This window comes from Salminus brasiliensis, chromosome 18 (assembly GCF_030463535.1).
Source record: "Salminus brasiliensis chromosome 18, fSalBra1.hap2, whole genome shotgun sequence".
In the NCBI taxonomy this organism is placed as follows: domain Eukaryota; kingdom Metazoa; phylum Chordata; class Actinopteri; order Characiformes; family Bryconidae; genus Salminus; species Salminus brasiliensis.
This window is the reverse complement of record NC_132895.1, coordinates 5,814,603-5,841,148: the sequence shown is the minus strand read 5'-3', so window position 1 is coordinate 5,841,148 and position 26,546 is coordinate 5,814,603. Positions and strand designations below refer to the sequence as shown.

Genomic DNA, 26,546 nt, shown 5'->3' with positions numbered 1-26,546 from the left:
CACAACACAGTACAGACCAGAGAATAATAAATAATGACGGTTGTTCTTAAGGTGGCTCAAACATGCAGGACTGCACACACCGATCCTGACTACTGCGAGCCCCATCTTCAGCTTACCACAGCCACTGCCAGCGAGATGCTCTTATCAATCGCTAAGTGATCCGACGTGCATTTATCTACAGTGAATCCATGATTTTGAATTTTCTCTCCCTTCAGTGTCTTAGTTACGGCCTTGTGAGTTGTTTCCCCAACCTTTTTTCAGTTTTTCTTGTTTGCAGCGTAGGCCGATCTTTAGTCTCTGTCAAATGTGATCCATTGCATCTGTATCGGCTTTCTGTTTTTGTCCAATATTCTTTGTCCCACTTTGTCTTTTCCTGTTGCTGCCTTTGGTCCGCTTCCTCCCAAAAACGTAGCAGTTCCTCTATTATTCTGGCTCTTGGCATTGAGAAAACGAGCAGTTTTTTCACCTGCAGAATGGCCTACAGCATTGTGTGTTTGTGTGCTTACTCTTTTCATCACAGAAAATGGGCATGACTGAGGATGACAAGAGGAACTGCTGCTTGGTGGAGATCCAGGAGACGGAGGCGAAGTACTACAAGACACTGGAGGACATTGAGAAGGTGAGTGTGTGCAGGCTGAGAGTTTTTCTGCAGCGCTGCGGAGAGCCCAGAGGGAGGGCAAGGTCACGGTGACATTCTGAGCGGAGATGAGGTCTGACTGGAGGAGAGAATGAAATGAGATGAAAAAATAGGAGAGGATGTCACTAACGGAGGAAATCAGGTGTGGCTAAAATCGGGCATGATAGTGGGTTGCAGACATAGATTTTGAAGGGTGGTGCCAGGGGATGCTGGAACAAGGACATCAATCATTCCTCTTGTAAATTATTCCACTTTTCCAATGTCGTCAGATGATCATCACATCGGATGTCCACTGTCTGTATTTGAGATCTATGTAGCAAGTTGCCTTGGATAGACAGAAGGTGCAGGTTCCACAAAAAACGAATTTGTCAAACATTTGATTATTAAATTTACACTGGCGAAATGTTTTAATAATACAGTGCCTTTCATAATAAATATTTTTTTTACTTTTCAGCACAGTATAAGCATGTTAAAGCAGCTTTATGTGACAATTTGTATTTTTGCTCTGGGGCTCCCCCTACAGTTGTGGAGTGTAATTATGAATCAAGCTTTGAGCTCCCCTTCATGGACAGCTGTACACGTGCAATTGTTGACAAGCTGAGAGATACAGAACAATCACTGAAAGGTAAAGAAGCATGTGGACTGAAGCGGTAGAGTAATTGTACACGATTTTACACTAATATGACCCTGGTGACGCAGCGCTAAACAGCAGTCAGACTCTGTTTAATTAATTGTGGTGAACTAATATTGCTCTGTACTGTATTTTGTGCAGATTACAAAATACAACACAAGCAAGCATGGTACACAGTCAGTGGAGAGGTGGGATTAGATGGTAATTACTGCTGATTTACTGCCCCGGTTGCAACTATTCCCATTTTGTGAGGTGAAGCGAAATGCAAAAACCCAGTGTGACCGCAGCTTTACTCAGTTCTGGTGAGAAGTCTCGTGCAGCTCCACCAAAGTTCCATAGTGGCAGTTAGTGGAGCACCAACACCATTCTGAAGCTGTCATTTAAGGTACAATTACTACCTAATGTTGCTATATCGAAACCAGTGTGTTAGCACTCAGCTACTGCAGTGGCCACAATGCAAGTACTTAATTACTTACCTTCCAAACCTTCGTTTAAGCCCACCATCCCACCCCTGAACATATTTTCCAGTTCAACCACTGGCTAAAAAAGACAAATATGACCCCAGAAGGAAGTTTTTATAATGGACAGAAAAGGAATGGAGACTGAGGGAGACCGTGAGAGTGGCTCACACCTGCCTAGTCTCCCCAACAGTAAATCTGTCTGACACTCAGAGCTTAATGAGACAATACAGATGTCCTCTCAGCAGATCAATACAATCGGCAAGAAGCCTGAGTGAGTCCTCCAGGCATTACTTATGCACCCTTACACACACATGTATAATGTATAATCTGTTATTATTCTCTCTGTTGCTCTTCCACTCATTCTTAAACACACACACACACAGTCAAGATCTGCTCTGATGATCCTGTAATAAAACTGTCTGGTTGCGCTATGGTGAGGTGATGAGTTTCAATCATGATAGACGGGATAGACAGCAAGAGACCCTCACTGTTTCCATTATTCGAGCACACAGGCTTTGTTTGCTCAACAAGCCAAACAGGCGCTCATAAACGGGCAACAATGAGCCCCCAATGATCATTTGATTCATTTTGCCATAATTGAACCAAATGTGTCAATAAAATGCTCCCACATGTAATCTCCTCATTACATCCCAGCTGAGATAAATGAGTCGATTCGTTTGTCAGGAATACTCAGGGTTCATGCTGTTTGAAGGATTTACAGTATTGCAGTCTAAACATTTAGTCAATGTTGTATCAAAGCCTTAATTTCTTTCTTTTCTTTTCTTTTTTTTTTTTTACACTGTGTAGAACTTCCCAGAGTCACTTGGAATAAAATCTACATGATTTTAAAACATCATCCTTCTAAGACACACGGTTCTGTTCTAGCAGCAACAATCAAAAGCTTGCTTTCTCTTTAGTTGGCGCTGATTCCCCTCAACACAACAGGCCCCGGAGTCTTTTACTGTAAGCAACGTTTGATCAGGGAAAGTGAATGCGAAAGCTTCGGGAGGATTTGCAGGCTTTGCCTTAGTTTCGGCTGCTGAGGAGCCAGCGCTTAAGCAGCTGTGCAGTATCTGAGAAACTACAGCTAACTGTGTCCTAATATCCAACTCCTCCACATAACCTGCAGCACATCCCACTGTTCCTCCACATCAACACTAAACACTACTTCATCCAGAAACGAAGCTCAGATTTCCTGCTCTGTTTGTTTCCCCAGAGTTACATGATTCCCCTGAAGCAAGTCTTAACTCCACAGGAGATGGAAGCCATCTTTGTTAATCTAGAGGTGAGTGTACTTTCATTCTGTGCTAGAAAAGACACAGAGTCTGAAGCTTTTATGATGTTTTCTGTTCCTATTCTGTATGTTAGCCAATATGTAGGTTACAGATTACATAGTTGTATAAGATATCAATATTTCACTGGGATGTTTATGTACACCGTTATGTAATCTTATAATAAAGGTATTAATTATATGCAAGAAATTGAAGTGTATTTAGAATTCAGTATTGATATTCTAAACAATAAAAGGCATGGTGGCACTTTATTAGGAGCGGTTCTATGTAGATGATTAATAAACTCTTTCAATAAATAATAAAAAAATAAACAGCATAGCAGTGCAGTAGCAGCAGTGAAGCATTTGAAAACACTGATGTTCTGTTGATTCAGTAGATTTACTGTTCATCTGTTCATCAAGTAGACTTAATACCTCGCTTCCATTAAACAACACCTAACCCAGCCTTACCCAAAACTCAACCCTAACCCCGGTTCTAATCCTAACCCTAACCTCAATCTAAAACCTGACTGGCCCTGGCCCTGACTGGCCCTAGCCGTAACCTCAACCCAGAACCTAATCCCAAACCTCATCCTGGCCCTAATCCTAACCCTAACCTCAACCCAGAGCCTAATCCCAAACCTCACCCTGGCCCTAATCCTAACCCTAATCTCAACCCAGAAACTAATCTCTAACTTCATTCTGGCCCTAATCCTAATCCTAACCCTCAAACTAAAACTTGACCCTAACCTCATCCTGGCCCTAATCCTAACCTCAACCCAGAACCTAATCCCAAACCTCATCCTGGCCCTTATCCTAACCCTAACCTCAACCCAGAACCTAATCCCTAACGTTATCCTGGCCCTAATCCTAACCCTAATCTCAATCCAGAACCTAATCCCCAACCTCATTCTGGCCCTAATCCAAACCCTACCTTAACCCAGAACCGAACCCTAAACCTCATCCTGGCCCTAATCCTAACCTCAACCCAGAACCTAATCCCAAACCTCATCCTGGCCCTAATCCTAATCCTAACCTCAACCCAGAACCTAATCCCAAACCTCATCCTGGCCCTAATCCTAACCCTATCCTCAACCCAGAACCAAATTCCAAACCTCATCCTGGCCCTAATCTTAACCCTATTCTCAATCCAGAGCCTAATCCCAAACCTCATCCTGGCCCTAATCCTAACCCTAACCTCAACCCAGAACCTAATCCCAAACCTCATCCTGGCCCTAATCCTAACCCTAACCTCAACCCAGAACCTAATCCAGTTATGTTGCGGTTCCAGACTGGTGTGAGCAGCAGCAGGTCTGTAGCAGCTGTTTGAGATGATCTCTGTTAGAGCTGTTAGATGATCAATAGTTTCTCAGGTGAACATCTACAGATCTGAACCTGGTCTCTGTGAGTAACGTGAAGAACAGCTGAACTCAGTAAACGTCTTCAGTAAAAGTGTCTGTGATCTACTGAATGTTCAGGTGCTGCTCCATCACTGAGATGATGTTGATCTGTTACTGACAATCTGATGAGCGTTTATTTCATCTAAAAAAGCACCACTCCAAATAAAGTGCCACCAGAGCTGGTAATAAGGCTAATTTAGCATTTGTTTACTGCGATTCAGTGACAAATAATGGGTAATAAAAATGGTAATCCAGAGCGTTTAGAGGTGCATTTACACATATCAATAAACACCCACACACACATTTGCCACTACCTTCTTTGTATTCACTCCTAAAAATAATCGCGCTACAAAGGATTCTTTGTACGGTGCCATAGAACAGATGTCTCTTATAGGCACTGTCCTTTCGGGACCTGCACCTATAAACTATTGAGAAATATTTCTTTTTGAAGCAGTCTTTCTGGCGATGATGCTAGCCATCGGCAACTGGGGGCCCAGAGAGAGCACAGTTGGCCTTGCTCTCTCCAGGGTGGGTAGATGGAACAGTCTCACCACATCTCTCCAGTGCAATGCTGACCAGCACTGGCGTCTACTGGCTGATGCATTAGAGCCGAGTACACTGTGCTTTCCTTCAGGCGCACTGGTCGCCCTGTGACGTTGCGTCAGCGGCCTGAAAAAAAGAGACAGTGGCTGGCTGTGCACGTGTCGGTGAAGGCGTGTGTCAGTCTTCACCCTCCCATTGTGGAGAGCGTTGCATCTGATGAGGGAGAAAATGTATAGGTTGGGTAATTTGCGATCCAAAAAAAATTCTTATTGAATGTAAATTAAATACTCCAGCCAAAGAAGAATCACGTGTGGTTCAGTTCACATGGAAGGAATAACATTTTTAAGAATCTTTAAATTGACAAAGGACCCTTTAACTCAGGTGATGGTCCCTCATACTTGCACATCCCTATTAAAGACATTTTACATTTACATTTAATGCATTTAGCAGACACTCTTATCCAGACATGTTTTTTTATGTGAACAAAATTGGTTCTTTTATGTCATTGCTCAAAGAACCCTTTGTAGCACCTTTCCTTAAGAGTGTAGTTAACAGTAGGGGTTGATCTGCACCCTTATGCTACTTGAGGGCATTTTAATATGACAATATTTAGTCTTTCCTGTGATTTGTGCTGCATTCACGCTTTATTAGAATTACGGCAAATACACGTTCCCGACTTTGCGAAGTTGCAAATGAACACCCCTCAAGTCTGAGATAATTGTATTGCCAGTATTGGATAGTACATAATTCTATTATTTGTAATTGTGCAGCTGTTGTTAATGGCTGTTAGTGCTCATTATTTTCATCTGAAATCTATGCACGTTTACCTATAGAGCTATAGAACAGTGCTATACGTTTCATTAGCCGTCATGTGTAATGTGGCTCCGATAACAACGCACTTGAACGTGAGGTGCTTGTAATTCTGACTTCAGGACGAATCGTACTCTCTTTGTAATAAAACATGCATGCACAGTATCCCCAGTGAGCTCAGAAAAGTGACTTCATGTGTAATGATGGTGAGACTGTGATAACCCTACTCTCAGTCATACACTGGGTTATAGTGTGGATGACCCTGACACTGTCATTTTCTGTAGGATATCATTAAAGTCCATTTTGCCCTGCTGAGAGCCATTGACCTGAACATGGTGAGCGGAGGCAATGGCCTCGGAAAGATCTTCATAGACTTCAAGGAGAGGTCAGTGCAGTTACATTTTATTGTGTGTGTGTGTGTTTTGTGTGAGAGAGAGCTGGAGGAAGCAAGACAGGGTGGGTGGAGGAGTGAATCCAGCAGGAAACAATAATGTGGAGTATTACTCCATCATCAGTCTTTTAGGGTGTTTCCACACCTGGAGCAAAGTCTGAACCAAGGTTCATGTTTTTGCTAAATTGTGCACGTTTGATACGGTTAGTTCTGGTTTCACACTGGAGTTGAGCGATCACACTAAAGAGCTTTGCATGATATACCCACATCCAGGTCTCATCACCTTCATGAGCTTTATGTATCTCGCTATACTTGACATTGATTGGTTTGTGAATGACCACTTACACATGAAACCTATAGAAGCTATTGTGACCTCCCATTCTAAACCCATAGGCATTAATATGGAGCTGGTTCTCCTTTACGGCTCTAACAGCAGCAGGTTTGGAGCTCTGCAGTTATTGAGTCAGCAGTGTTGGAGACTTTTCTGCACTGTGCTCTGAGCTTAGCACTCGGCCCTGACCCCGCTCTGTAACTTTACATGGTCTAACAGGCACTCGGTGGCTGAGCTGCTCTCTGTGGTTCCTCCTAAACGCTTCCACTGTTCAATAAATCCACTCACAGCTGATGGAGGAAGATCTAGGAGGGAGGAAATTTCACCAGCTGACTTATTGTTGTTGCAGCGGTGTCTCCTGTTACATACAGAACCATGCTGGAGTTCAGTGAGCTCTCTAAAACCACCCATTCTTATACTAATGTGTGGAAGAAAGGCAGACTGAATGGCCTTAGGGGCTTGATTTTATACACCTGTGGGACTGAGTGAAACATCTGGATTCAGTGTTAAAGGGTGTGTCCCAGTACTTTTGCCCATATAGTGTATGTATTTTTCAAGTTGACTTCTCTGCATGTGCTCCCACTGCTCAGTTTTGCCTCCTTCACGCTTCTTCCATTGTTAAATGGGTGATAATAGCCTGCCTCAGCGCTCTGTAATTGACCCTGAAATCTGAACCATTGCAGTTTTCACCCTGCAAACCAACCCAACCGTGGTTCAGTTTGATCCTCCGAACCCTTTGACCTCTTTTCGTCTGACCAAACTTTGGTCTTTTGGTCTAGACTGTGGTCCGAGGCACCTTTCACACCTACTTTTTTTGGTTTGGACCAACCAAGGTAGGTGAACGCACTCATAGCTTTATAATACACAAACAGCAGTGTGACCTGACACTGTTTCCCCTTCTAAAGAATCATTTATATTGCATATAGGTCCATAGTGCTACCGGTCACTGGTCTAAGACAACTGCTGAATCAGCGTGCACACACTCATATATATATATATATATATATATATATATATATATATATATATATACACACACACACACACACTGCCAATCTCTGGGTTCTCTGAGCAGTGAGGCATGACTAAAGGACAAGATAGCAGTCAGCTAATTCTTCCCATGCTTCACTACTTGCTCCATGTCATCAGCCTTTTATTGAGAGCCGGTGTGTCCTTTCCTTTTGCCTACCACACTGACGCCTGGTCCTGCTGTGTTCAGCACAATCACTGTTATTCCTGCAGCAACCCTCCAAGACAACAGCTAATGAAACTGCTCACCCTCGTACTTGCTGGTTGTTAGAATGTACAAATCCTCTTAAGATCTCAAAAGAGATCTTAACTTGGCTCTTGCAGGTCTATGGTTTATTAAGCAGCCCAAGTGATACTTGATTTAGTCTGTCTGCACTGGGCTCTCTGTGATGAGCTCGGACATAGCTGCAGAGCTCCCACTCCCACAGAGCAAGCAGTCTTATTAGGTGCATATTACAGCATATCTCTATTAGCCGTCTACATGTTTCTGTTGAATGGCTAATGACCGTGGGTCCCGGAGCCCTGCACATTTTTGAGTTTGCCCTATTCTGACACTCCCACCGTAATTCGTGGGTTAGTTTATAATATGGAGCAGGGAAAGCACTAAATATTCTAAACAGTGGGCCTCCAGGACCAGTGTTGTAGAACAGTATCCAGTAAGGCTGGATTTAGTTTGATATATATATATCTTTAAAATATAAAACATCTATGTAAAAATGTATGTAAAACAAATTCTGGAGCCTAAACTTGCTGTACATAATGTTCAAAACATTACCTTCTTTCTCGGCTTTGAGCCTGAAGCCATAGCATGAACTAGAAAACAGTCACTAATGTAGTGTAGCTGTAGTAGCATTGTTAGTAGTTGATTGAATCTTAGCTGTATTTTGAGTTTTCATTTTAAGACCTGTTATTCAGTAACTACTATAAATGATTCTTTATCTACTAAAATTATTCATTAACTGCTTTAAATGATTTGATATATATTATAAAGTAGTAAGTAATATAAATGTTTCAGTATGTACTATAAATGATTTAATAAATACTACTATAGCTGATTTAGTATCTGATATAAATGATTCAACTGCTATAAAGGATTCAGTATCTACTGTAAACGATTTAATTAGTAACACAAATGATTCAGTAACTGCTATAAAGGATTGAATATCTACTGTAAACGATTTAATTAGTAACACAAATGATTCAGTAACTGCTATAAAGGATTCAGTATCTACTGTAAACGATTTAATTAGTAACACAAATGATTTAGTAACTGCTATAAAGGATTCAATATCTACTGTACATTATGTAATAAGTAACACAAATGATTCAGTAACTGCTATAAAGGATTCAATATCTACTGTAAATTATGTAATTAGTAACACAAATTATTCAGTAACTGCTATAAAGGATTCAATATCTACTGTAAATTATGTAATAAGTAACACAAATTATTCAGTAACTGCTATAAAGGATTCAATATCTACTGTAAATGATTTAATGAGTAACGTAAGTGATTTAGTAACTGCTTTGAACAAATGATTCAGTATCTGCTTTGGACAAATTCTTCAGTGACTGCTATAAAGGATTCAGTATCTACTGTAAACGATTTAATTAGTAACACAAATGATTCAGTAACTGCTATAAAGGATTCAATATGTACTGTAAATTATGTAATAAGTAACACAAATGATTCAGTAACTGCTATAAAGGATTCAAAATCTACTGTAAATGATTTAATGAGTAACGTGATTTAGTAACTGCTTTGAACAAATGATTCAGTATCTGCTTTGGACAAGTGATTCAGTGACTGCTATAAGGGGATTCAGTATGTACTATAAATTATTTAATATGCACTACAGCTGATTCAGTATCTGTTATAATGATTCAGTGACTGCTGTAAAGGATTCAAGATCTATTGTAAATGATTCAGTAAGTAATACACATGACTCAGTAACTGCTTTGAACAAATGATTCAATGACAGCTATAAAGGATTCAGTGTCTATTATAAATGATTCAGTGATTACTTCAAAGGTTTCAGTATCTAAAATAAACAATTCAGTGACTGCTATTAATAAATCAGGTCTATAAATGATTAACTACTGTAAATATAAGTGGTTTGAGGGTAAGAAATAGAAGTATGGGCTCACATACAGGCCTTTAGGGCTCATCCAGCCTGACCTGCTGGAAGACTGACTACTAGGGTACCCTCTACCTGTGTCAGACCAGCTGTCACCCACCATTCAGACCACCAGGCTCCCCCACCACCCATGCCAGACCAGCTGCACACCCACCTAGAACAGTCTGGTTCGGTGACTTTTATCAGTAATTTATAAACAGTTCTGACCAGAGGAGGATGGGTCGGGTTCCTCCAGCTCTTAGGGAGTTTTACTTGCCACTGTCGCCGTTGGCTGCTCACTGGGGGTCTTCACCAGACATCATCAGCGTATAGGCCCTAGAAATACTAGGTATAGTAATTATGTCTGGAAAAATTCAAACGAAATCAAGCTACTACCTACTACCTCCTAAAGAGATGTGAGATACCTGCACACACAATCTTTGGCTCCTTAGTTGAAGGTTTGTTTTGATTGACATTAGAATTCTTGCACCATTTTTACATCCCCCAAATGCAATAGAAGTGTCTCGAATGGTACTGCATACAGAAGAGCTCTGAGTAGTGTGGTGCATTATGTTGATGAGGACTGTTGTGAGAGTAGTAACCTGTAATTAGCTTAATTGGCTGGATGCTACAGTAGTAAAGTGGTTTTATGGATCATAAAGATCCATCATTACTGTATCCCAGTTCTCAGAGCTGCATGTAATGAGAGATGAGACTGAAGGGAAGTGAGATTACATCAAAATCAGTCCATCAACTGGAGTAGTTGCAGCTGGCAGTAGCACATTTTCCTGCCAGTCGTTAAACTTGAGAAAAGTTGCACCAGTGTCTGAACTGACACTTTCTGTATATCATCTGCAACAGTGATGGAAATAGTGTGGCTTATCCTCTTCTAGTCACCCTCCACCTCTGCTCTCCTGCTCTCACACACACGATCACACAGTCACTGTCCCTTTATCTTCTCACCTCTCTCCTTTAGGCGTCATATTTCCTTCCTGCTCTTCAGTTCTACCTTCGATTTCATATCTGTTGTGCTTGATGGTAGAAGGGTAAATGGGCTGTGAGCTGGAGTGGATTAGTTTGCAGGATGTGATAAGCACTGCAGAGATGTGTGTGTCAGTGTGAGTGAATTGTGCAGCTGCAGGGCAGAGGCTGGATTTGCATAGAGTTGCAGAGCAGTGCTCTCCACCCTGCTGGGGTGGAGGAAGTGGTAATCATGGGTTTGGCTTTCTTAATGAAGGCACAAGCTGACAGCAGCTCACCGAGAATGTTCCCTCACAGCCAGTCTCTCTCTCTCTCGCCAACTACAGTGAGAAGGTTTCAGCTTGCTTTAGCTCGGTATTTAAAAGCTTTTTTATCACGTTTGTGTGAGAAAAGGTGAGAAAAATATACATGAGCTGCAACCACTGACAGATGGAGTGAATAACTTTGATATGGTTATAGTGGCACCTGCCAAGAGATGAAAAGTCTGTGCTGTTAGTGCTTTGACAAGAACCAAACTCTGATGGCTAGAACATCTCCAAAACATTATGCAGGTCTTTTGGGGTGTTCAAGGTATGCAGTGGTCAGTTCCTACTGAACGTACTCCAGTTGAGGACAATCAGTGAATTGGTGGACAGAACTGTTTTGGTGGCACAAAGGGGACCTATACAATACTAGGCAGGTGGTTTTAATGTTGAGGCTGATGGGTGGGGTGTTTTATTTGATTAGATTTTTTACATTGGTTTGTTTAATAATGTCCGAACCTCATTTTTCGTGAAGTCTTATTTGTAGTTATATTCCAGGACATCATGAAGTTAAATCCAGTGAGCTGCAGAAGATGAAATTTAATAAATTCATGCAGTGTTTGGGCACATCAGCGAGAGATCTAGAATCAAACTATGGTTCTTGTCATCAGCTCACAACAAGTACGTTTTAAAGAAAAGATTAATTTGCAGTTATTAGTTAATAGTACATCTTATTTTTTAAGTATTGTAAAAGTAGTAATGGATTTAAACAGTAAACCAGTGACCTCACGCCTGTGTGTGTGTGTGTGTGTGTGTGTGATCTGAGTATGATCTGATTGCTGAAGGGTGATGGTGGAGGTGTGTTCTGTTCTTAAAAAAGCCTCAGCTGAAGAATAGGGTGAGGGCGAGGCAGCGGCTCCATTGTTCCGGGGCGTCAGTTTGCATAGGTAATTGGCTCATTAGAGGGCTCTGTGCTGAGCCCTGAGGGCTGCGTCCCAGAGAGCTGGCGTGACAGCACCGCCTCTCTCGCCTGCGCTCTTTTCTTTATCTAACCCAGAGCCGGTGATCTGATTCAACCGCCCTGCCATGGGCTCCTGAGCTAACATGCTCTCTGGCACGCCACAGCAGCTCGAGACCTAACACACACTGCAGCTCCTTGTATATGGGCAATATCTCTTGCCCTCTTTCTGCAGGTTTATTATTATTATTATTTTGTAACTAAAGCAAAATCGTTTAGGGTTAAAGTTGAAGATGTCTGATTGTATTCCTGCATGTTTTAATAGAAGGGTTCTTTAAAAAAACTTTCTTTTCTAGTGGATGCAGTGGTTCAGTAGAGAACCTGACTTGGATAATGACAATTGTGCATACTTAGCGAGGAGAGTCCATTAATGTGAATATTTAGTTTTATTTATTTAAGATATTAAAAAAACATATATTCCATGAATATGTTGATCATTAAAAGTAATTACATTGCATGTATTACATTACAGTTATCTTTGTGGCATGAATTAAATAATGAATAATTATAATATATAGACTAGTTTAGCCTAAATGTAGTTAAACAAAATAGATGTACATGTCATGTTTGAGATCCTGCTGGTGCGGGTTTCCTCTTTTTAGTGCTGCACATGAAAGCAACATAAGCACTACTAGCTCATCATCAGGAGCACAATGTTTTTTTGTAACTGAGCAATCAGAACAGTATTTAGTAGTATTATTACACATGTACATTACATACCTATATAGACAAAAGTATTGGGACATCTGCTCATTCATTGTTTCTTTCCCAAATCAAGATTGTTTAAAAGAGTGTATCCTGCTTTTGTTGGAGTAACGGTCTCTATGCTCTAGGGAAGGCTTTCTAGTAGCTGTGAGGATTTGATTGCATTCAGCAACAAGAGCATTAGTGAGGCCAAGATGTTTGATGATCACCACCCCACGTCATTTTCAACTTCCCAACTGAATGGGGCACCATCCATCATTCCAGATAACGCAGTTCTTCCACTGCTCCACAGCTCAGTGCTGGGGTCTTTATGCCACTCTAGTCCACACCTGGCATTAGGCAGCATGGTGCCAATAGGTTCCTGTGTATTTGCTCCAGAGATTCTAATTCTATTGACAATACTTATCTACAGTGACTAGACAAGACTATGTGTGTGTCTGTGTCAGCAATGGGTGCAACTTAAAGTAGCTGAATGCAGTCATTAGAAGGGGTGTCCACAAACATTTGGACATATGGTATATTTTGTCTCTGTCACGCTCTCGCTCATCTTCACTTCAGAGGAAAAGTGGGCGAGCCGTGGAGGTCAGACGTGTTTTCACTGAAATGGAATGATGCTCTAAAGTGTGCTCTTCCACAAATCTGCATATGACAGAGAGTGGTACTATTTACATTTGGTGACATTAGGCATAAAGCAGCTGCGAGTATTTTTGGTAGATTATTCATTCCATTAGAGCAGGACTGCATCAACTGTCTTTGCCATTCTGCTCGTGATTGACATGTTTCTGTGTCTCATTATGAAATGTGTGCTTCTCCTTCTTCCTCCTCTACAAAGAGGTAAATGGCCAGGGGATTTGGCCTGCCTGGCACCTGCTGTGCTACACACCTCCATCCGCGGCTCCGAGGGCCCGGCTGACTTTAATTAATTTTGTTATCTCCTCTTGTAAGTCCCGGTGACCTTTTGCAGCGACGCGTTCCGCAGAATGAAATGAATGAGAAGCTGTGGAGGATGCCGACTCGCTGAATGGCAGAGGGAAAATGCCAGTGTTTTTTGAAAGTGTCTGTGTTCAGAGAGGGAGGAGAGGCAGAAGGAGAGGGATGAGGACTGGACGAGCGTAAGGTACAGTATTTCAGCGTAGCGAAAGGTCACCCAGCACTTAAAGAAGATTCACACTGCGCGGTCCAACCATTTAGGAGACTCATTCGAAAACACTTTTGCTGCTGATGGAGCCGAGCCTGCGTTAGAGTGTTGTTAGCCGCTGGGCTGCGGAGTGCGAGCTGGAGTCTGCTGGCTGTTTTTAAGCAGAGGTGAGGGGTTTTCAGTGCCACGTGTCAGAGCCTATTACCTCGCTCTTTGCCTGTCACTTCTGCTTTACTGTGAGCTTTCCTCTGCAGCCCCAGTCTTATTCCGCAGGCAGACGGAGGGCTGTAGGGGGAGTGTTCAGACGAAATTGTGTTTTCTCTGAAATAGCATGCATGACAGACTTCCCATAATGAGAAACCCATGTGAGGAATCCGGCGGTAGCACCGGAAGAGTGAATTTAAAGAGTGTGTTTATGTAGCAGTGGTAAAGGCTAGCACCCAGGGGACGTTAGCATGTCTGCGACCCTAGCTTTTAGTTAACAATTCATTCACTAGTTAATTTCTTCATTCTTTTATACCTCATTTCATTCCTAGTAGGTAATATTATACTATACACATCTATGTCCAAATATTTGTGGACACCCCTTCTCATGAATGCATTCAACTACTTGAAGTTGCACCCATTGCTGACACAGATGTGCAAATGCACACACGCACAGGACTCTCTGGAGAAGATAACCAGGAACCTATTGGCACCATGCTGTCTAATGCAAGGCGTGGGCTAGTAGAGGGGCCCACCAGCATTGAGCTGTGGAGCAGTGGAAGAACTGTGTTCTCTACAATGATGGTGCTCCATCTAGCACCTCTGGGATGAGGTGGGGTGATGTTCATTCAGCATCCTGACCTCACTAATGTGGTCATGCCATTTTGCCATCACCGGCAACTGACCGTGCTCTCTCCGGGTGGGTAGATGGCGCTCTCTCCTTTCATCACTCTTAAGCATTGTTAGCCAGCACAGGCGTCTGTTAGCTGGTACTTCTGTTATATTGGACCAGCTGTTAGCTGAGGGCCTGGCGCTTTCCTCTATGCGTTTCGAAAAGAGGGGGTTGCTGGTTTTGCATGTATCGAGGGGGACATGTGTTAAGTCTTTACTCTTCTAGGGTCTGGAGCATTGCTAGTGGGAGAAAAAGGGAACAATTTGAAGAGTTTCGTGATGAAAGGACCAATAGAAATGCAAATGCAATGCAGAATGACGTGGAATTAATTCATTTTGCCTTGAGTTCCATTTAAATTTTATTTTTTTTTTTTCTCCTGTAAAGTTATAATTTTTTATCATCTGGAAGATTCAGGGTTTTGTGTGTGTTTGTGAAATATTGAGATTAAAACAGTGTTGCGACAAATTGGCATGCATTCTGTCTGTTGTGAGAAGATCTTCAAATATTTTGATGGCACATTTTAATCCCATTTTCAATCTCCATTCTTTTTCTTTCCTCCCTCCTACTCTCTCTCTCTCTCTCTCTCTCTCTCTCTCTCACTCTCGTTCTCGTTCTCGTTCTCTTCTCATCTGAAGTACTAGCAGTGTGGAGAACCTGACTTGTCTAAAGTGCCAGGACACTGAGAGCTCCTCTGGCTCCATCACATGAAAATTATTGCTGAGAAAATGTGGCTGAACTCTTGCACCCTTTGCGGTTGTCAGAATGCAGCACTTTCACGCAGGCAGTCTTCCAAAGCCAGTATGACAGCAGTGTCACAAATCACAGCATTTCTCATCATTTCAGCACCTTTAACTTTTGACATGTGAACTGGGGGGTGGGGTGAGTTGCTAGGTGGGTGAAGGCGTTTGTGCTGAGAGTTTGGCACTCTGAGCTCGAACAGTTGAAAGCTGCAGCGCTGGCTTCTTATAGAGCCCACCCCCTGCGGTGTGGCAGCAGCTACATGCTGCTTATGGTCATTTGACGCACTCCTATTCTGAGAATATGAGCTCACGTGATTGATAGCACTTTAATGATCTCCATTAGCTGCTATTATGTGTGCTGCATTCAGCGTGTGAGGCCTGCGTACAAGAGCGTGGGCCTGTTAAAGAAGTCTGCACTGTGAGTACTGTGGTTAAAAATCATTAAATCTTAATAAGAGAAGCACACAGCGAATGTACAGTTCAGACTGTAGTAGAACAGTGTGGTTAGATCGGACTGTAGTGCTGGGCGGAACTGATAAAACTTCGCGTTAGAGCCGCTCAGAATTTGCTCAGAATTTGCTTCATATGAACACAGCTGAGTTAAGTACAGTCAATTTTCCCATGTGTCCTGGAAAGATCTGGAAATATTTGATAAATGTAGAGTTTTTATTTTTTTCCCCCTAATCAGCATTTACACTGGTAGTCAAATACGTATACAGTCATTCAGTCTAAAATCTTGCTATTGCTATGTGGGACGAAATATGCCAGTTTGCTTGTTACATGTCAATGTCATGCCCGCATCAGATTTAAAACCTTGACGCTGGCCTACAAAGCCAACAGTGGACCAGCCCCTCCGTACTTGATGCCGATGGTCAAAAGCCGATCTGCACAAAAGAGCCCTTTGAGTATGACTTGGCTTGACTCACCATCCCTTAAGATCCACGGAAGACATGCATCCAGGCTTTTTTCTGTCCTGGCACCAAAGTGTTGGAACGAGCTTCCCCTGGGTGTCCGAACAGCAGAGTCGCTCGCTGTCTTCAAACGCAGACTGAAGACCCACCTCTTGGGCGAATAGCAGAGTGGTCACCTTACTGACTTCTGTTTAGTAGAGTCTAAGATTAGAGGGATCTTAACATTTTTGTCTATTTAAACAAGCTGAGGTTTTTCTTGAGTAAACAGTAAAGCACTGTAAAGCTGTTGTAAGTCGCTCTGGATAAGAGCGTCTGCTAAATGCCCTAAATGTAAATAATATCTGGTGTTTTGGTTTCACTGGGAGGAATTTCAGTTGTGGGATGAGTCTTGGACAGACGGATGTGTTTACACTGCTACAATATGTGTCTCAAATGAATCTCAGACCACCTCCTGAAGTGGTTTGAGTGATGGGATTAGTATCCAGTTTAAATGTGTATTGGGTAACTATACACTTGTATTTCTGTGTGGTTTGGCCTAGTCCAGATTTTGATGATTAAAGAGACCGAGTACAAGTAGGGTCTTTGATACTGACCATTTAGAGATCCAGTATCCCCCAAAAAAGCCATGAATCAAGGATGGTCTAGGGTGCCACAACAGATGATTGATTCCAGAGCATCCTTGTTTTATTGAACCCTTGATGTTCAGTGGTTGGTGAGTGACTGCAGGGTGTGCATATTACATACACTACAGGTCAAAGGTTTTATAACACCCCCAATATCTCCAGTTTTTTAACAATTTAGCACCAGTGTCCAGTGAAGAACCTGAAATGGTACAGCTTTTTCAGCATACTTTACAAACCATGTATCTGTATATACGCAGCATTGACCAGAGTGTGTTACTGCTCTCTCTACCACAGTATTTACACTCAGACTGCTCTCATAATGACTAGGAAGAGACACACAGAAACACAGGTAGAGCTTTATTATTCTTAACAGTGGAGCGTTTTCCTTTAGAGAAACTCCAGATAAAGCCAGAGTGTGCTGAGGAGACTGTCCTACGCCATCAGGAGAACTGGAGAAATGTGGTACAGGAAGGTCTGACTGAGTCAAATCCACAACAGCATCAGAAGATGTGTTTCTGAGAGTCAACAGCTGCTTGTGTGATAGGCGGCTCATGTGACATAACCTTGTAGTAGCACAAAGCTTACCCCTGGAGCAAGTATTAGTTTTAACGGTGAACAGAAGACCTTGAACTGGAGGTTTGACAGGTTTGCCTGGCTTGTCTGGGGTTGGGGTGTTCTGAAACTTTTGACTGGTAGTGTATATGTTTTTAACGGCTTGGTAAAGGAAGGTCATGGTCACAGGGCGCTGAGTAAAAATAGCTTTAAGTCCTGTGATGCCCCTAGTTTTCCAGCGTGTCCTTGACTGTCTGTGTGAAAGAGGCCAGCATGGTGAGGTGTTTGATGAAGGCTGCCCTCGGGGTGAAAGCGTCCCGAGTCCTGTACATAGCAGGCTTTACTGGGATAAACACTGTATAACCCTCACCCCCCTCCTCTACTAACTTTAAATCTCAAATCTCTTTCTATAAATCTCTCTCTTCAGACTTAGTGTGCACGAATACTGCACGTACTCACTGTAGCTATATTTAACATGACAGTCAGGACCCTCACTGTATTAGAGTACATTTAATATAGAAATGATGAAAAACGTTATCAACTCTCTCTCTCTCTCTCGCTGGCTCTCACTGGCTCTCGCGCTCTCCGTACTTTATGATCCACCCTACATATTTGATCTGAAAATTGGCTCATAAAAAAGACCTTCATGTCCAATTATGTCTGTGACATCTGTTATTAGAGCTAATTCCTGACACCTGCCCCTACATTTTCTGTATGCTGCTGAATCTGTGTTGTGACTCATAATTGAACAGGACTCCCATTAATCTTCATCAGTCCTTCTCCTCGAGGAGCACAGCCGTCTCTCTCACTCCACATCAGCTTTTAATCAGGCCTGCTTAGCCCAGGGGCATGGAGGTCCTGGCAGGGAGCGGAGCAATAGGGAGGCCCTGTGAGCTCCACTGGGGCTCCAGGTCCACTCTGAGCCTTTTTCAGTAGCACACACTTACAGATAGAGTACACTGTCCATTCTACAGCTAACGCCACTGTTTCTTTTTTATTTATATTTAAAGTGTCCTGATCTAAAGCATTTCACAGCATGTGTCAAACATGGTGGAGGCACTGTTATAGCATAGGCTGGTATGGCAGTCAGTGGTGGACTGGGCAGCTGGTGTTTATTGATGATGTGACTGCTAATGGGTGTAGCAGGATGAATTCTGAAGAGTATAGAACTCAGAACAGATTCAGTCAAATGCTGCAAATCGGATATGATGGTGATTCACAGTACAGATGAATAATGACTCAAGACATACTGCAAACCAGTGGCTTCTTAAGGCCAAGAAATTGAATGTTCTTAATTGGCCTATGCAGTAACCTGACCTCAGTCCAATTGTGCAGCCTTTCACTCAATGAAGACAAAACTAAAGCAGAAATTACTCTGGCAATTATATCTGCATTATATTTATGATCATGTTAGTTTGTCCAATTATGATTAAATCAAGAAAGTTACAAGTGTGACTGTCTAAATACTGATGGAGCTGACTGTATAACTAAACCCAATATAGCAACACTATAACTATAGTTAAAGTAGCGTACTATACATACTACAACTTGTTGTACATTAACATGCATGAAAATGGTAATTTATAAAAACACTGTGTCTAAAAGTTTGTGGACACCCCTGCTTATGAGTGAATTCTGCTGGATTAAGATGTACTCACTGCTGATACAGGGGTTCAAATGCACAGTGACACGTGTCTGCTAGAGGGGTATAAGGACCACATGACTGGGCTGAGGAGAGACATTTAAAGAGTCAATGATCCAACATCAGTACCTGATCAAATTCTCACAGCAACATTCTGTAATCTGATGGAAAGCCTCCTACTAGAATATAAATAGTTAATGCAGCAAAAGAGACGCACTCCTTTTTAACGTTCTTAATGAAAAAGTGGATGAGCATGTGTCCACAAACATTTGGCCAGATAATTTGTGTATTTTAATTACTTAATGGCTTTGTTATTCAGAGGTAGCAGTGATATCCAGGGGATATCCACTTCTAACAAAATATAGCAGCTTGTGAGTTTGACATTTGTGTTTAGCACCGGTGCAGCAGGAGCAATTTTTCAAAACACCATTAATTCTTTTCCTGTTGACAGAAATGGCTTCCTGTTTTTATTCGCTCATGTTGCCGACTACAAAATGACTCTCGACCTCAGAGGTCGGTTGTCTCCTGCTCTCTTGTCCTTGTGGCTGACTGTAGTATGTGAGCTTCCCCACCAAGTCTTAGCAAATAATAGAGCCAGATTTGAGCACCGGATTTAAGCAGATTTTTGTGCCGTCTTTAACTTGGTTTCTCAGTCCAGCCTCTCCAGAAAGCTTCAGTGTGGCTCTGCTTGTCGTCAGTGAGGATCTTTTAGAGCAATAATTACACTCTGTCATGCAAACTTTGCTCTGAGCAAGACCATGATTAAGAGGCAGAACTGCCAAAAGTGTCCAAGCATTTTGCGGTTGCCAGCTATGCCAGTGCCCTACTTTAATCAGTGGCGGAAATCTGTGCCACACGTGGTGCCATCCTCCAGGCAGAGGGGGCTCTGATCCACTTCCAAGCTGCTGATCTGTGTCAGTAGTCCTTTGTAAAATCTAATAAGCGTTCATCTGATATTCTCAACTGCCCAAATTAGGTTTAAGAGACTATCTTCAAGAGGATTCGTTCAAATCAATTAAGATCAATTTCACCACCATAGAGGTTCATTGTTGATCTGCTTTTACTGCCGTGGTTCTGCTGAATCACTTGACTTTTTGACCTTCATTCGAAGCTGTAAAGCAGAGATTTGCTTGCTAGATTATCTTATTATGTATTATTATGATATCATCCAGAGCATATGCATGTGTCCAGATGTTTGTGGACACCCCTTCTAATGAATACATTTAGCTACTTTAAGGTGCACATAAACCTGTTGGCACTGTGCCTAATGCCAGGCGTGGGCTAAAGGGGTATAAAGCCCCCCAGTTTTGAGCTGTGGAGCAGTGGAACTGTGTTCTCTGGATTGATGGATGATGCTCCATCCTACACTTTTGGGATGAGTTTGGGTGGTGACCATTCAACATGCTGGCCTCACTAAGGCTCCTGTCACTCTAATGCAATCCAATTATTACTGCAATGCTCGTCCAAAATCTAGTAGATAGTAGATAGCTTCTTCCCTGGACAGTAGAGACAGTTACTCCAACAAAAGCAGGATAAACTCTTTGTAATACCCTTGATTTCACAAGAAACAACAAATGAGCAGATGTCCCAATACTTGTCTATATCATGTACATTTTCATAATTTCATAATGAGTGGACCAATGCTCCAAAATGGCTTGGAATAAAATATTTTTACATTGGCTTCCATTAAAAGTTAAGAAAGTTGTAATGTTGCCGTTCTGGAGATACAAGGCTTTGTGTGACAGCGACAATATGTTGAATTATAGTTAAGAGTGTAATTGTGACTCGTTGTAGGAACTTGCATACTGAAACAGACAATCAAAATGCTGGATCATGATGTGCAAAAGTTTAGACACCCCTGTTGAAATCACATTTTGTTTTTTTTCTAAAGAAGTTGAAAAAAAAAACAGCTATATACACCGACCAGCCACTTTATTCAAATGACTTCCTTATTTCTTTGCTCATTGTCCATTTTATTAGCTCCACACACAGTGTTTAAAACCTCCAGCAACACCGCTGTGTCTGATATACTCGTACCAGCACAGCACACACTAATACACTCGCCACCACCATGTCAGTGTTGCTGCAGTGACCCACCACCCAAATAATACCTGCTCTGTGGTGGTCCTATGGCGTCCTGACCATTGAAGAACAGGGTGAAAGGAGAGTATGCAGAGAAACAGATGAACTACAGTCTGTATTTATAGAACTACAAAGTGCTCCTAACTTGTGAGTGGAGCTGATAGAATGGCCAGTGAGTGTAGAAGCAAAGAAATGGTTTTATTGAAGTGGCCAGTCTGTGTGTAATGTGCCCTAGTTCAGAAGTGTGTTGTCTGTAGAGGATGTGCACTTATTCCGACTTAAAATCAAGAAAATGTCATTTGATTAAGTGTGTCCAAACTTTTGCATGCAACTGCACATCCTAAATTGCGTTAATGAATAAAATGTTCTTGAACTGTAACTCCTCGTCTTCTCTAGGCTCCTGATCTACGGCCAGTACTGCAGCCACATGGAACACGCCCAGAAAACCCTAGACGAGCTCATCGCCACACGGGAGGAGGTGAAGAGCAAAGTGGAGGTAAACTCTCTTACCTTGAGCACCTCCTGCCCTGTCCTCATTCTGCCCTGATCAAACTCATTAGCTTTATCAGCTCAGTGGAGATACACACAGCCTCTCATCCATAAATCACTGAAGCTGCTCAAGTGCACTGGAGGCAGTTCAGTGCAGTTTTGTCTTAATCAAGTTCCTGCTGTGCGGACTTATCGACTCTGGAATGATGTTTAAACAGTCTGATAGCTGGCGCTGATCCAGCTTGATACGATGTCAAAATTCTCCTTTGTCCAAATGCTCACTGCATGCGTCGGGATTGTCTGACGAAAGAAAAACTGGCACTCTATGAGACATCGTCGCTCCAAGCCAAACATCTTCCCTAAAATCTTCTAAATTTAGTGGAGCTATACTGGAGCTATGTAAAGAGTTAGCAGTGACCTATTTACCAAAGCGGGCTCTGCAGAAGTCCCAGTTGCTCAGAGCGGGCCCAGAGGCACATATGCAGCTCCCACTCTCCCTCTCAGGACGGTGCTGGAACCTGAACTGCTGCTGTCAGCCTTTCGTTCTCCACCTTCTTCTTCTTTCTGGGACTATCTGCTTGTTTAGCTCCTGGTCTCAAACAGGACCATCCCACACTACATCGTTTTAGGACATTAACTCATTTAACATAAATACAATAAATAAATACACTATGTCCAAATATTTGTGGACACCCTTTCTAATGAATGCCATCAGCTACTTTAGGTTGAACCCATTGCTGACACAAATGCTTATCTAGCCCTTGTAGAGTATCGCCAATAGAATAGGACTCTCCGGAGCAGATAAACACAAACCTCCTAGCATCACATCTAATGTCAGGCATGGTCTAGAGGGGTGTAAAGCCCCCCAGCATTGAGCTGTGGCGCAGTGGAACTGTGTTCTCTGGAATGACGGTTTGTGCTCCATCCAATGCTTCTGGGATGAGTTGGGAAGTTGGGGATGAGGTGGGGTGGAGATTGTCCAACATCCTAACTTCCCTAACGCTCCTGGAGGATGCAATCAAATCCTCACAACAATGTTTTACAATCTCGTAGAAAGCCTTCTTCTCTGGACAGTAGAGACAGAAGCAGGATAAACATTTTTAATATCCTTTATATGATTTAGGAAGAAACAGTGAATAAGCAGGTGTCCCAATACTTTTGCCCGTGTAGTGTATACTGGAACATCATTCTTATTGGTTAAATTTAAAGCTAGAGTACCTCAGCTGAACCAAACTGGAGCCAAATATCAGAAGGGAACACCCATTCAAATCCTCTGTGAAAGAAAAATCAGCATGTTTCAGTCCGAGGCAAAATAACAGGGTGGTAAATAGGCTTGTTAAATGACATCTGAGCATCTACTTACTGTTTCTACATCAAAGATACATAAATAAAATATTAGGAATACAGTCAAGTACAGTTCAGATGTCCTTATAGAGTAAGTATCCCTCAAAAATACATGAGACATAGTGGATCTACACATAAGTAGCCTCAGATTTGAGTGCAATGGCCACTGCCTGTCCATAACATACTTACTATGTTTTGGCTGGGATAAAAAAAATCCTGTAATCCAAGGACTTTTTGTCCTATTCAGAGTTAAAATTTAATGGTCTACGTTATTAAGCATTGTGTTATTTCTTTTTTTTAGCAATCCTCTTCTAGAGAAAGACAGTAAAGATGCTGCTGCTACTGCTACTACTACTACCAAGTCTGTGACCACAGTAGTGCTATTGTGTCCCATGGACAGAGCCAGCAAGGGCCACACCAAACGCATCGAGCAATACAGACTGGGATCAGATGATCTGAGGTGGCTAAGATTAGAGTGGATTAGTTTGGAGGAAACTACAGAGACCGGGATTGTTGTCTGCGTGCGGTTGACACTCGCAGATGGTTATCAAATGGCTATCTGCCACATGAGGAGGCCTGGATAATTGGGCAGGCCTTTGCGCTGCAGTACACTGAGTGCTCTGTGAGTGGAGTGCCTCTTACACTGGATTAAAATCAGAATCTTGTCCTTCAAGAAAATAACAAACACTGATTATGAGACTGTGATGGTGAACATCCTCTTCACTCAGTGCTAAATGTCAAGAACAGTCCTTCAGTTTCTCCTCTTCATATTGTATGTGAATGTGAGGACGTGTGTGGTCAGGCAGATTGTGCATGGACAATCATAACTGGACAGTTACAGCTAATCTGTGGGGATGTTGAATTAGTGGAAAGCAGGTACTAGCATACACTATATGTCCAAATGTTTGTGGACGCTCATTCTAATAAATGCATTCAGCTACTTTGAGTTGCACCCATTGCTGACACGGATGTACAAATGCACACACAGGCAACTTGTCTAGTTTCTGTAGAGAAGTACTGCCAATAGAATAGGACTTTCTAAAGGCATGGTGCTAATAGGTTCATGTTTATTTACATAAACCTATTAGCACCATGCCTAATGCCAGGTGTGTGCTAGAGGGGTATAAAGCCTTCCAGCATTGAGCTGTGGAGTAGTTGCACTGTTTTCTCTGGAATGATGGATGGTCCTCCGTCCAATACTTTTGGGATGAGCTCACTAAAGCACTTGTGCCTGAATGCAGTCGAATCTTTACAGGAATACCTAAATACTCCAAAATCTAGTAAAAGGCCTAGCCTGGACAGTAGAGACTACAACAAAAGCAGGACTGACTTTTTTTAAACCCTTGATTTTAGAAGAAACAGTGAATGAGCAGGTGTCCCAAAACTTTTGTCTATATAGTGTGCATTATTTACACTTTCTCAGTCTAATGTTTCATTCTAACAGCACAGGTCTTAAGATGAGTACGTCCTACCAAAGCTTATCCTGTGAAATTGTTATTCTGGTCAGGGAAACATGACAAATTCTCAGTGGTAATTAACTGTACTTAACAGATGCAGCAACTATCTTATAATGTCTGTAAGTGCATTGTCATGGAGGTGTTTCCCAGATAACCCATTTCTCATGTCTTTATAGGAGTGTACCATGAAGGTTCAGGAGGGCAAGTTTAAACTTCAGGATCTGCTTGTGGTTCCAATGCAGAGGGTCCTGAAATACCACCTGCTACTCAAGGTCAGTGCAAGATCGTAGCATTCTTTTATGATTTGGTACATTTCCTACCTGGAACATGAGTGAGGGTGTAGTGGATATCTCCTCACCATCATCATTCAGAGTCATTCAGATTGTTCTGATGAAACACGGATGCCTTTGATAGGAACCAGGGGTTTAAAGTTTAAAATGTACATCTCATGGCTCATGGCTCTTCAGGTTTCAGTGTAATGCTGATGATGGTATAATAGTGATAAAAGTGGTTTTCTTTGGAGACTATTTTGCAAAAGAAAAAATTGCCCTAAAAATTGCAAAACAAAGGTGCTCTGAGTGGTCTAGTGGACTAAGGCGCTGCCACCATGAGGATCGCTGGTTTGAATCCTGGGTCATGCTGCCTGCCATCAACAGCCAGAGCCTGGGAGAGCACAATTGACCTTACTCTCTCTGAGTGAGTAGATGACTGCATCAGGCAGTGTAAATTAGACTCTGTAAATGACTTTGTTTACATATTAAACATTTAAAATTCACCTTAATTAAATTAAGTAGCCAATGCATTTTAATAACCCCCCCCCCCCCAACCCCAAAGAACTGCCAATATTTGGCGAAATACATATTAGAAACATTGTACATACGCCCTGACTGATCTGCTGTGTCAGGGTTAGTCACATCAAGCCTTTTGTTGTAAAGCTTAACTGGTTCAAATTCTGAGAACAATCAACATTCAAAACAGCTTAATTTTGATTATCAACCCATTCTGCCAAGTATCATTTGGGTAGCAAACTGTGATAAGCTCATTTTATTTTTTTTTCAAGACCGCATGCTATCCATCTTAATATATGCAAGCTTGCGAGCTGTGCAGTTTTCTGATGAGATTGGCATTTGTAATCAATTCATTTGAGATGCATAATGCCAGTATGACAAGCTAGGTCAACAGAAGGTTGGAGGTTGCTGGAGATACCAAGCAAAAAAAAAAAAAAAGCTGAAATCTGCTGGTTTCAAATGAGAATGTTCTATATATTATTTAAAGCAACATTATGTACATTTGTGCCTTAAAATAAAAGCTTTAAAATCATACTGATGCTCCACTGACTGCTCTATGGAACTTAGCGGTGAAGTGGGCAGAACAATGCTCTTGAGAACTGGAGAGTCATATTAGTGTACAATACTGTAATATTACTCTGCTGCCTCAGTCCACATGCTTCTTTACCTTTCAGTGCCGGTTCTGTATCTCTCAGCTTGTCCAGAAATGCATGTGTAAAGCGTGTCCTTAAGGGATGGCTCAAAATGCGAATTACACTTCTTGACTGAAGGGGGGGAAGCCCAGGAACAAGTGCCGGTTCTCCCAAAATTTCTTTAGTATTTTCCACCCCGAGTTAAATGTGAAGACTGTTTTCCAGAACTTTCTTTATTTGCTTGTATTCTGCTGAAGTTTCCTTTGTTTAGTTTTTTTTATAAAGTGAAAGCAGTGTTCTTCTTTTCGCTCACTTTGCTTAGTTTTGCCTCAGTGTAACCTTAATGCTGAAGTTCCAACAGAATAAAAGATTTAGAGCAGCTTCCCCAGAGCACTGCAGCTTCGTGATCACTGTTAAAAACTGTAGTTTGTAGGTCGAAAACTTTGTCAGTTAAGATTTGAAGTTTGAAGATCTTCACATATAACCTCAGAATGACTTCCCACAAACTGAGCTCACCTCAGTCCACTCAGCCACTGTTAGCTGAGCTGTTGTATAAAGAGGCTGTTCTGCATGATCTGAGCCATGATTAATTCAGCACTCACATACATAATGGAGTAAGAAGGGTTGAATGTGGCCTGGCAGGGAGAGCTGGAGGTGGAGGTGGCGGTGAAGGGGGGGGTTTAAGAGGGGGATGCTTGTTTTGGT

At 42.1% G+C, this 26,546-nt stretch overlaps 1 protein-coding gene across 8 annotated transcripts in view; it reads left to right on the top strand.

Moving 5' to 3' along the window:
* vav2 (vav 2 guanine nucleotide exchange factor) overlaps positions 1-26,546 on the top strand; it is a 230,445-nt gene that overhangs the window by 186,685 nt on the left and 17,214 nt on the right. For all 8 annotated transcript variants that reach the window (XM_072662696.1, XM_072662695.1, XM_072662693.1 and 5 more), the window contains 5 exons: positions 521-619; positions 2,946-3,014; positions 6,037-6,137; positions 21,528-21,627; positions 24,598-24,693. In XM_072662696.1, coding sequence (XP_072518797.1) covers positions 521-619; positions 2,946-3,014; positions 6,037-6,137; positions 21,528-21,627; positions 24,598-24,693 — 465 coding nt within the window. The remainder of the gene's footprint in view (positions 1-520; positions 620-2,945; positions 3,015-6,036; positions 6,138-21,527; positions 21,628-24,597; positions 24,694-26,546) is intronic.